Genomic DNA, 12,540 nt, shown 5'->3' on the forward strand with positions numbered 1-12,540 from the left:
AACTCTCCCATAGAAGTCAATGAACATATCGTGTCCACTGTACCTATGGTTGTAATGCTGTTAACAGTTGCTTAGGCAAGATGACTGCCCCCTTAACCATGTAAATATATATTTTTTAAAACTACCATTAGAAAATAAAAATAGTTTAGATCATAGGATTGGGTATCACTACCTGGTCTAAAGTATAAAATAAGAATATTGATTATGAATTTCCTTTAAAGGAACACTCCAGGAAAATCTGATATATTGTGTGATGTCTAGTATAGGACCTGAGGGGCCAATGCTTCGAATAGAATCCCTGTGTTCTGCACCAATGCTCACATAGACAAGGAGACCACACTGTATAATGATACTTCCTACTAATAAATTATACACATATAAAATAATTCCATGAGAATAACATTTCACGGATTTCAGTGTCAGCAAATAACGGTGTCTGCTTCATGCAAGTGAGGTCACGTTTCAGCAGCCGAGATGTTAACAAAGGTTCTCAGAATGTGGAGTCTGCAGTGAATCCATATAACACTTACACTGCAAGACCCCCTCCTTTCAGCATGCATAAATGTGATAATTGGAAGATGAAGGGGAGCAATTAACCTAAATGAGATCTGGAAAAATAAATAAATAAGTAATATCAAAGGAAGTCTCGAGGTAAAACTGATACATTGTGTTAAGCCCAGGGCCTGAGAGGAGGTGCATGACACCATGGGTTCTCACTTTGGTATCTTTGCATCCCTTCTATGGGCATACATTTTACCTTTTTGCTTACAGTGTTCCTGTAGACATAACCTATGCCTAAAACTGGAAAGAGCTATAGAAGCTTTTGCCTACATCCCCATGTATTACACCACCCCTTATCCAAACCAGATTTTCTGTAACAGATTGTCAGTTTCACCATATATTATACAAAAAAAGGACTTATTTTTCAAGATGCAATTTTGATTGACCATCTCAAAGGAGTTTATCTATCTATCTATCTATCTATCTATCTATCTATCTATCCATACATACAGTACAGACCAAAAGTTTGGACACACCTTCTCATTCAAAGAGTTTTCTTTATTTTCATGACTATGAAGGCATCAAAACTATGAATTAACACATGTGGAATTATATACATAACAAACAAGTGTGAAACAACTGAAAATATGTCATATTCTAGGTTCTTCAAAGTAGCCACCTTTTGCTTTGATTACTGCTTTGCACACTCTTGGCATTCTCTTGATGAGCTTCAAGAGGTAGTCATTATCATGTTGGAATACTGCCCTGTGGCCCAGTTTCCGAAGGGAGGGGATCATGCTCTGCTTCAGTACGTCACAGTACATGTTGGCATTCATGGTTCCCTCAATGAACTGTAGCTCCCCACACCAAATTTAACATACCTGCTCCCCATTCACACCTGAGACTTTGTAACACTAACGAGTCACATGACCCCGGGGAGGAAAAATGGCTAATTAGGCATAATTTGGCCATTTTCACTTAGGGGTGTACTCACTTTTGTTGCCAGCGGTTTAGACATTAAAGGGGTTGTCCAGGTTCAGAGCTGAACCCGGATATACCCTTATTTTCACCCCATGGAGAGCCCCGGTACGTCACCGGAACTCCTAAAAATGCCTTTGCCCTGCGCAATTTAGCGCAGGGCAAAGGAGAGCCTCGGAGCATTAACTGCTCTGATGCTCATGTCAGGGGGGCAGCCGGGGTGAAAATGGAGGTATGTCCGGGTTCAGCTCTGAACCCGGACAACCCCTTTAATGGCTGTGTGTTGAGCTATTTTGAGGGCACACCGAATTTACACTGTTATACAAGCCGTACACTGACTACTGCTTTGGGTTTTGGGGGAAATATAAGCAAATTGCCATATCTTACATCTCCTGACATCATATAGGCCTAGTGTTCTTTTGTTTTTGGAAGGAAAGCTAATTTGAATATCTTTGACAGAAACCCAAAGGTATGCAAACTAGCTTTCCTCCCCAAAAAAGAACACTGATGCCAATCTGATGCCAGCAGAAGTAAGATGTGCTGATTTGCAGATATGTTTCACAGAAATGCAAAGCAGAGTTGGCTATACTTCAATACCCCTCATGCATAGCAGGTGGTCTCCCTGATGAGAAAGGGCAATCCCAAGACCCAGGCAATGGTTACTCAGCTAACCAGGGCAATTTTCTCTTGTGGCGCTCAGTCTTCTAGTCCTTTTTGGATGGAGAACTGGTTTGCATGTCTCACTCAGGAAAGTGTAATACTGTGACATTCAATACTCAAATGTTTTAAAAGGAGAACTAGTTTATACTTCTCATTCAGAGAAGTATTTTGCCTCTCTATCTCTCTCTCTGGTATTTGAGAGAGAAACATATGAGTTCTAGGAGACCTTAGAGTGTTATATACCAATTTCCAGGGCAATTGGACCATATTTGATTCAGGTACATCTGATTTGCACCTAAATCAAATTGAAAAATTTGGTGAATTGGAGACTAAACAAAGTTCAATAAATTTGCGCAGCTGTGATAAGTCTCAAGTATGTATTAGTCTGAATACATACAATGTGCAAAATTAACAAAATAGTTATAGTTAGAGGTGAGCGAAGCGAGCTTTGGATCCAAAATCCGAAGTTGCTTCACTCCAATGCTGTACGGATATCTGTGTCCATGCAGCATTAAAATGTATGGGCTCCAGCAAGGTGAAGTGAGCGTCACTAAAGTCTTTAGGGACTTGATTTTTTAACTTGAAAACCATTTTGAAACAGGGATCCAAAGTCAGCTTCCGTACCGATTGGTACTTTGGTATCGAAGCCAAGTTTGGAACCAAGTTTTAAAATGGTTTTCAAGTACAAAAATCCAATCCTGAAGTTATTCACCAAAGTCCCCCAATACTTCGGTGAAACTCACTTCGCCTCAATGGAGCCCATACATTTTAATGCTGTATGAAGACGGCTCTCCATACAGCATTAAAAAAAAGTTTGGAGCGAAGCGACTTTGGATCTTGGATCTGATGCTCGCTTCACTCATCACTACTTATACTATTTATTGTAATAATTCATAACATTCATGTTTAGCTATAGTCACCCACGTGCGCTGCGTGGTATTATATTACTAGAAATAAAGATAAACCGACAGATAGATTGTAGATATTAGATAGATTATAGATAGATAGATAGATAGATAATAGGTAGATAGATAGATAGATAGATAGATAGATAGATAGATAATAGATAGATAGATAGATAGATAGATAGATAATAGATAGATAGATAGATGGATAGATAGATAGATAGATAATAGATAGATAGATAGATAGATAGATAGATAGATAATAGATAGATAGATAGATAGATAATAGATAGATAGATGGATAGATAGATAGATAGATAGATAGATAGATAGATAATAGATAGATAGATGGATAGATAGATAGATAGATAGATAGATAGATAGATAGATAATAGATAGATAGATAGATAGATGGATAGATAGATAGATAGATAGATAGATAGATAGATAGATAGATAGATAGATAATAGATAGATAGATGGATAGATAGATAGATGGATAGATAGATAGATAGATAGATAGATAGATAGATAATAGATAGATAGATGGATAGATAGATAGATGGATAATAGATAGATAGATAATAGATAATAGATAGATAATTGATAGGTAATAGATAGATACTGTACATATTTAATAAATATTTAATAGATAAATAGAGATACATATATTAGGTAGATGTTAGATCGAGATAGTCAGATACAAATAGATACTGTATAAGATCTATCTAATATCTATCTCTCTCTCTCTCTCTATCTATCCCTATTCATTGTCTATCTATTATATGTATGTATCTATATAGCCAGATCCATCCCCCCCTCCCCTCCAGTAGGGGCCACTCCAGCCGCCCTGTGCCGGGCCCCCCTGGGCTGAGGGGACCGCAGGGCCCGGAGGAGCCGGTGCTGCAGCAGCAGAGCCGGGAGACCCCGCCCCGTCTGCAGACTGACAGCGGCAGGCGTCACGTGGCCCCTCCCCTCCCCCGTCCCCTCCTTCACTCCTGGAGACAGGAGCACAAGCTTGGAGCCGCTGAAAAGGCAGAGCTCTCTCTCTCCTAAGACCCGGGCGAATTTCCTGGGGAAGAGCCGCCGCAGCTGTAGGGATGAGCCTGCAGGTAAGGTCCGGTGCCGCATCCCTCGCCCTGCACCGGGGATCTGTCTGTGTCCAGCCCGGAGATGATGGGAGGGATGCTCAGGGCTGGGTGCGCACAGCATATTGAGCAGGTACCACTGATGCTGAGGAGATGATGGAGCAGAGGTGACAACTTGTCTGCGGTAATGTCCTCTCCTCCACCACAGGGTCCTTTCATCTGGATTCTGGTTGTTTTGGTGATGTCTATGCGACGGAATAATGGGAAGAAAATGGGAGGGGTGGTTGGATGAAGCAGATCTGGGATGTGTTTCACCCCTGGTGCTATATCTCAGCTGCATTATCTCCTGTGTCTCCCATTGTAGTGGTGGAGGAGATAAGTGAAATCATGGCTTTCTAGACCTAGAGGCAGATAAAGAAAATCAATCCATTCAGCAGGAAGGATGTGAAAGAAGAAATAGGAGGATGAAAGGAGAGGAAAGATGGATGGGTTGGGGCTCAGACTGCAGAATCCTACTTCTACAAGGGGCGTTATGGCATCCCTGGGGGGTCTCCTAAAGCTCCTGGAGAAGTGTGGAGAATAAGGGATCCCCTGAAGGATTCTACATGACATTTACCTTGCCTCTTCTATGAATGTACATGGTTGTTGATAGGCGTTGTGACTTCTGATCTCAGCCTATTGGTGGTGGAGATGTGACATGTCAACTTAAATGGTATTATTTTCTTCCACCACCTCGCCTTGTGGTTGTAGCCTTCAAGACCAGATTATTGTGAAATGACAAGAGTCGGGACTCATTTCCAGATAGGTCATTGACGAGATTGGTATTAGAATAGGTAACCAGAGGAAAAAGGTAGAACCCTGTATACATGTGTGTGTATATATATATTTCATAATAGTCATAGGTGTATCAGATACATAATATTACATTGTATCGAATGCTTGATCTTCTGGTCTCCAGTCTCATTCTTGGTCTGCTATATATTTCCTGCCACTAACGAGGGTGCTTGCTTGCAGACATAATCACCTAGTGGATTTACTAGAGCTTTTCTGTATTAGAAGGAGAAAGCCTGGTGGTGGTGCCACCTCAGTGCCTTATGCAGGAACTTTCCCCATTGGATTTTTCGAAATGTGGTGAGGGATCACCTTGTTCTGGTCATTTGTGGTCGAAGCGGGTCGTTAGAAATGGCATCTCGATGCAGTGCAATAAATTATAGATGGTTTGGAGTTGTAAAAAAAAAAAAAGGTGTTAATTAGACATTGAGCTGTCATGTCTAGGCTATAAATTAAGGAGAGGGGGGGGATGCATGCAAGGGCTTGAAGGGATAGGGTTCTGTGTGCACCTTCTGCAGTGCATTGCTGGTCTATCTTGCCTTGTATTATCTCGGATAAGCAAAAAAAAAAAAATCCAAAAACCCTTCTTTTAAATAAACCCAGTGACAGATGTGCTGTTGATGGCTGCATTTTTATAACAAGCCTAAATCCTGAAGCTCATAAGTGAGAGATGTAACAGCTGGACTGACGACCATGGAGGGTTTAGGCAGTGTGAAGAGTGCTGTGTCGCCTTAATAAGTACTACATTTCTATTTTCTTTTTGGGGGGGGCTGGGCTTAACCCCTTAGCTGGCAAAGGCCCTGTGAGCTGTGAAAAGGGTTAAGTGGACTGTGGGGGAAGCTCATCCAAAGCTGGCTTTTTATTTGCTATCATGGAAATATTAAAGGGGAAGAGGTTATGGTGAGACCATCTATTCAGTATTCCTTCACATCCTGCCTCATCTCGTGAAAATGAAATGTTGAAGCAAGCTAGCGCCTCCGCTTGCAAGTACCTGCTAAGAGGACGCTCTCCCTCATTTTGTTTCCCGACACATTGGAAGCGCCTGATAGCTTTAAGACATAGATACAATGGATAAAGTCCTGAAAGAAAATCACTTGGTAATAGCTTTGGGGTGGTGAGATGTTCATGTGTCACAATGTATCAGATGTTTTCCCATGATTTATTTTTTACTATGTATCCACTTACCCTATTTAAATTGTTTGCAGATTGATGGGTTGTTTTAGCTCACCTATGACTGGGATCGCCTTGTTGTTGTGGAAAGGAAGGATGAAGAATTCTTAGATTTCCTTGTCGAATCCTTGATTCTGTGCAACGGTGCATCATTTCTGCCTGACTGGGAGAGAAGGATCTTGGAACGCTATGAGTGATGATTCATGTCCTCTTTTGTAGTGTCATGGCATCTTGTCCATGATCTACACTTAGCATGGGATTTAAGTGACAGATGAAGAGAAGAGTGTATGCTTAGCTCTTGATAACATAGGAAGAGAATATTTCAGTTCGAAAGGCTGGTAGGAGCTGGACTTTTACAGAAATATTGTTAAGAAAGAAGCAAGAATCCATCATGCACATTACCATGGAACAATAGAATTCGGTCAATTTCCTATTGATTGGTTACCCAGTGCATTCGCTTGGTCTGTCTTACTGTTGACTGACCACAGGTAGCCCGCTCAGTAAAAAAAAAAGGACCAGAATATTTTGGATAGTTACCACACAAAAAGGCAATCTGGAAGATCTACGCAATTTAAAGGACCCTGAAGACATTAAGTCATTGAAGATGGCTAGTGTTCTTAAACAAGGGGTCCTAATTATCTGGATGATCCTTCTTTTTGGATGCATGGTAGATATCGGCTGTGGCCTGGAATTTCCTGGTACGGAAGGCCAGTGGACTCGCTTCCCCAAGTGGAATGCATGTTGTGAAAGTGAAATGAGTTTTAATATGAAGACCAAAAAATCAAGTGGACTTGTTATATACTTTGACGATGAGGGTTTTTGTGACTTTTTGGAACTCATTCTTTATGAAGGCAGGTTAAAGTTGAGTTTTTCAATTTTCTGCGCTGAACCAGCTTCTCTTCTAACTGACCTTGCTGTAAATGACAGCAACTGGCATTCAGTAGTGATCAAGAGAAATTTTAAGAACACCACCCTAATCTTAGACAAGGAGAGCAAATGGGTAGAAGTGAAGTCCAAACGGAGAGACATGACGGTCTTTAGTAGCCTCTTTATAGGCGGGATCCCGCCAGAACTAAGATCTTCCACTTTAAAACTAACGTTTCCAGCAGTGAAAGACCAAAATCCTCTTCAGGGCTGGATAAGGGATGTCCGAGTCAATTTCTCAGATTCTTCTCCTGTATCAAGTCACCTGGTCACTGTGGAGGACACTACAAACCCATGCAACAAAGAACAAGTGTGTCTGAATGGAGGGATCTGCTCAGTCATTGATGAAGAAGCCATGTGTGATTGCTCCAAGACTGGCTTCCAAGGCAAAGACTGCAGTGAAGGTAAGAATACACTCCCTCGGGTCCTAATTGTTCAGTCATATAATCTGTGTACATGACTAAGCAGTTGAAAGGCACTTGCATGTTTGTAGAAATTATAATTTTTTTTTTTTAAGTTGAAACCCCATTTTTCCTAGCCAGTCCTTAATTCTTGTTGCTTGCTCTTTATTTGAAATAGTTCCTACCGTGTATGTCATTCCATTGTTGTAGGACAGTAGTGCGGAAAATGGTGGCCTTTGCATCATTCAGATATTTTAAAAAAATGGCAGACATATTGATGTGAATAGGACTCAATTAATTGCATAGATGTTTAGTAGGACGAGCTAAGTCTCAGCTTGGACATATGCAAATTATCCATATACTTTGTATTTGGAGATACCTACCTGTTCTTGTCCTGGTAAAACATGGCACACATACATGCGTAACCTTTAAAATGTGAGGTTTCTACTTTCCAAGGGGGAATTTTTCAGTGATGAAACATAAGGTCTCACCGACAGTGGGTGAAAGCATAACATGAGACTCACAGTTTCTGCAAAATCTGTAGCAGGGCCCCACGTCTACCATGCATGTATCCTTTACTGGTGTCTTCTTAGGGGGCAGAGAGCCCTATCAGGTACCAGGATTTGGTGGGACTGCTACCATTGGATCCCATATAAGTACACATCTGGGTACCAACTAAGGTAACAGACGTAGCAGCTACTATGGTTCCAGGCGAATGCAGCTGGACCCATCTCCTCTATTACCGAAGCCTCAAGGATGGAGCATATTACAAGTGGGAGAATATAGAATGAGAAGGAAAAAAGGTAGAAGGGTGGTCATTATAATCATCGGTTTTCCTGCTGATGTATGCCATTCTGGATGTCATTGATATGGCTACTTATTGTGCTTCTGCTCACAGACACAGACTGCCATAAAACAGCTTGGGTCTACAGGTGTGTGTGTGTGTGAGGGGGGCAGGGGGGCACTTCACAGTACAAACATTTCCAAAACAGCAAAATGGAGGATATGTTTTATTTTTTTATTTTTAAAGGGAACCACTAATAATGTTGTTGGCCGCAGCACCCAGCAGAAGGTTGACAGCGGCAGAAGGGGCTGGGAGAGTGGGTGGTCCAGCTGCCTAGGTAACATACAACACCAGAAGCCTCTCCTTGAGTGTTCTGTAGTTGTCACTTTTAATTTTCAGTGGGTAGACCCAACAAATGTTCCCTCTAAAGGTACTCATGGATTTACTTTAGATATCTCTTGGTATATCCAATTGTTGTAGTCTTTTCAGGACTTCCATGAAAGATAGAACCACCACTTTCTTTTCTCATTAGAATTTTAGTGTCATGAAATTCCCCCCTTGAAATTAATTTGGGTTAAAGAGGTTGTGGACATTGAATGCATATCGCTGGATAAACAGGTGCAGGTCTCACCTCTGAGACCCACTCCTATCTTCATGATGGGCTCATGAAGTGAAGGGAGAGCAGTAGTGCATGCATGGCCGCCCTCCATTCACCGCCATGGAAGTTCCATGGTGGTGAATGGAGAGGCCGCCATCCATGCGCAGTGTGCCCTCCATTCACCGTTATGGGGCTTCTGACAATAGCTGGCTTAGCTATTTTTGGAGCTCCCATAGCAGCGAATGGAGAGGATGCAGCGCATGCGCAATGTGCTCTCCCTCACTTCAGGGGGCCTTTTTCAGGAGATAGGAGCGGGTCTCAGAGGTGGGACCTGCACTTTTCTGACACCAAGTTAAATAAGCTATTAATAACCCATTATCTAAAAAGTGAAGAATTGGCATTGTTTGTGTCCCCTTATTTTGGAAATTCAGGTTTCCGATGGTTTTCCCTGAAGTCATCTTTAGAGATGGCCAATACATGACACAAAAATCACCCCGACATATTGAATATCTGTAGCCTAGGAAGAGATGCAGCGTTACATGTATAATTGCAGGTTCCTATGGTGATACTACTCCATAGAGCCATGGTTGACATATGTTCTCATTATGAGTGCTAACAAGTCTGAACTGGTTGTATGACAGCTTGGGTGGTTTGTCTTCTCTATACTATAGCTTGACTTTTCTGGATTCATTGGTTCAATGGTGACCACAGCAACACTAAGTATTATAGGGTTAATGCCCTTGGATTTAGCCGTATGGTAAAGCCATATTTAAAGGTGTTGTCCGAGATTGGGGACATTGGTGTAATAGTACTAGAGTGACATACATATTATATCCATGCATGTCCTACCTTTGCCACATATTTCTGAAGCCCCGTTTTCATATAGGAAATTCTTAGCCGGAAGTGACTGTTTTCTTATACTCGGTGACGTACCGGGTCTCTTGCAGGCGAGCTGAAGCCTCTTCTTCCGGCTGCTCAGAGAGCCCGGTGACGTCACCGGCACTGATGGGCGGGCTTTAGCACTGCTCTAGCTCTAGTAAAACAGCTAGGGCAGCGCTAAAGCCCGCCCATCAGAGCTGGTGATGTCACCAAACACACTGCTGGGCGGAAGCCTCCGCCTGGCAGTGTGTTATTGTAAACAAAGGGCAAAGGAGAGCATCGGAGCATGAACTGCTCCGATGCTCAAGTCAGGGGGGGCTGCCTGGAAGTTTGTCCAGGTTCAGCTCTGAAGCCGGAAAACCCCTTTAATAGACCATAGCAAACCAGGACTCACTAACCAGTAACAAAGTATATGTACATCATTGCTTCCAAAGTGGAAATTGATGATCGCATGGAGCACCGCCTCCTCTTCAAACCGCTGATCGGTGGGGGTACTAGGTGTCGGACCCCCCGCTGATCAGGTATTGATGACCTATCCTGACCTAGGTCATCAATATAAATGGCAGGACAAGCCCTTTAAAGAGAATTGGTCAACTCTATTGACATGTCTATTTTATAAATACTTGTCATTCTTTTCTTAGAATTCTGCATGGTGTCTTTCCTCTCTTTTCCATCTAGAAATGTACGAATAAATTACTAACGGGAGTGTATCTATACGCGCTCACACTGACAGTCAGTGCTGGGGAATGGGGGAACATCCAGTTTTGTTCATGCAGTTTCAAGAGGGATAACAGAGTAATGATGCAATGCTCAGTACTGGGAAAATACGCCCTAGAATTGTTTCTATTTCATGGGCAGTACTAGTACCCACTAAAATAGACATTTCAAGACTAGTGTCAGGTTCTCTTTAATGCCATTTAAATACAGTATATAGGTGATAAATAATGTATTTGGTCTTTTATAAGGTTGTAACTGTTTTATCTTTTATTCATAAAACTTTCCCTGTGGCCAGCCATTCTGGAGGCAGTCCTGCCAGCACCTACAGCGAGGTGTGGGCACTTTCTAGCAGTTTACAGAGCACTCTCATTGAGGACGTGATAGACTGCAGTCCCCTCCCCCAGAGATCAGAGGAGATATCATACCGTGCTATACCCCTGTGTAGAACGTGTAGTGCCGCCATCCTTAGCCCTTCAGCTGTACAACCGAGCTGTCATTCACGTGCCCATATTTTTAATGCTAATGAAATGATGTGCCTCCTGTGCCTGTAGATACAGAAAAGCTGTGACCTATAGAGGTCGGGAAGTATCGGTGTATACTGCTCTACTGGCCAGCGGGATTACTTCAACATTGCAAGATTTTTTTTGAATTTTTTTTTTGTGATTAGTTACAAAAACACCACTAAAAATATAAATATACAGTGCAATTCTGATTTAAATGCTTTTTTTTTTTTCTGTTGATGATACATTCCCTAAAGGGGTTATGCAATGATGGTTGTAAAAAGTAAAAATCAGACATCATATAGTACATGACAATCTATGTCTAATCAAGCTAGAACCAGCCCTGGACCTCACATGGATCCAGAGATCTTCACATTCATTGCTCCAATTACTCTGCTAGATTTGTCTGACATCTCAGGGAGAGTGTCCTTTTTCAGGAGCCACATCCTTTTTGCTGCATCTCTCTCTCTATCACAGCTCAGGGGGCATGTCCTTTCTTTGGAGGCATGTCCCTTTTGGTGCAGCTCCCAGCTCAGGGGGCATGTCCTTTCTTTGGAGGCATGTCCCTTTTGGTGCAGCTCCCAGCTCAGGGGGCATGTCCTTTCTTTGGAGGCATGTCCCTTCTGCTGCGGCTCCCAGCTCAGGGGGCATGTCCTTTCTTTGGAGGCATGTCCCTTTTGGTGCAGATCCCAGCTCAGGGGGCATGTCCTTTTTTTGGAGGCATGTCCCTTCTGCTGCGGCTCACAGCTCAGGGGGCATGCTCTGTGTTTGAAGGCTTATCCCTTTTTGCTGCAGCTCTCTCCGTGTCACTGTCACAGCTTCCAGTAGCAGATATGGCTTTTGAACAGAAAAGGGATGGAACTGAGCATGTGCGACCACCTCAGCAGTTGAACATGCACATTACTATACAGATTAAACACTAGGGGGCGCCATTACAATAAAGTAAAGAGAACGTCTCACAGCTGGGGCGTTTCTGTAACATTCTGTAAATTACAAAAGTGAATTAGATGAAAATAGCATTTCATGTTAGCACAACCCCTGAGAAAATTGCTACAACGTTTTGTCCCCTGATGTAAAAATTGGATAATGGTCCTTTAGACAATTCAAGGAGTAATTCTCGGTTTTATTAATTATTCCATAGATTAAGCTTCGTTAATATACATTATCTAATGAAATAAAATAAAAAATAATAATAAAAAGCCTGCTCATGCAGGTCGCTCTTCATATATAAATTTATGAAAATGTTATAAAAATAAGCAATATAAATCAGGCAGAGCATGTGTGACGCGTTTCAAAGGTGGCAAGCACCCCCTCCCCCCACACCATGGAGCGCCCTTTGTTTACTATGTCCATTATCTGGAAGGACTCCACAACAGAGGAGCGACGCCGTCATTGGCCATGTGATGCTTTTTAGCCAGCCCCTTTAAGTCAGCTCCTCAGGGGTTCTCTGTCTTAAAGATGGAATATTTATTTATTGCGTGTCCATCTATTAAAATGGATCTGATCCTCAAGGATGAATGGTTGTAACTGTAGTCAGGAGTATACGGGATGTGTTCTGCCTTTTATGAGGTTGCTATGAATCCGCTCTAGCTCTTCCAGCTCTTA

General features: G+C 42.2%; 1 protein-coding gene across 9 annotated transcripts in view; it reads left to right on the plus strand.

Moving 5' to 3' along the window:
- The first annotated feature begins 4,044 nt into the window (after positions 1 to 4,044).
- Positions 4,045 to 12,540, plus strand: part of NRXN1 (neurexin 1) — a 1,679,151-nt gene continuing 1,670,655 nt past the window's right edge. For all 9 annotated transcript variants that reach the window (XM_040430258.1, XM_040430259.1, XM_040430265.1 and 6 more), the window contains exons 1-2: positions 4,045 to 4,155; positions 6,168 to 7,460. In XM_040430258.1, the coding sequence (XP_040286192.1) occupies positions 6,737 to 7,460 (724 nt within the window). In that variant the 5' untranslated portion in view covers positions 4,045 to 4,155; positions 6,168 to 6,736. The remainder of the gene's footprint in view (positions 4,156 to 6,167; positions 7,461 to 12,540) is intronic.

The sequence above is a fragment of the Bufo bufo genome, chromosome 4 (assembly GCF_905171765.1).
Source record: "Bufo bufo chromosome 4, aBufBuf1.1, whole genome shotgun sequence".
Taxonomy (NCBI): Eukaryota; Metazoa; Chordata; class Amphibia; order Anura; family Bufonidae; genus Bufo; species Bufo bufo.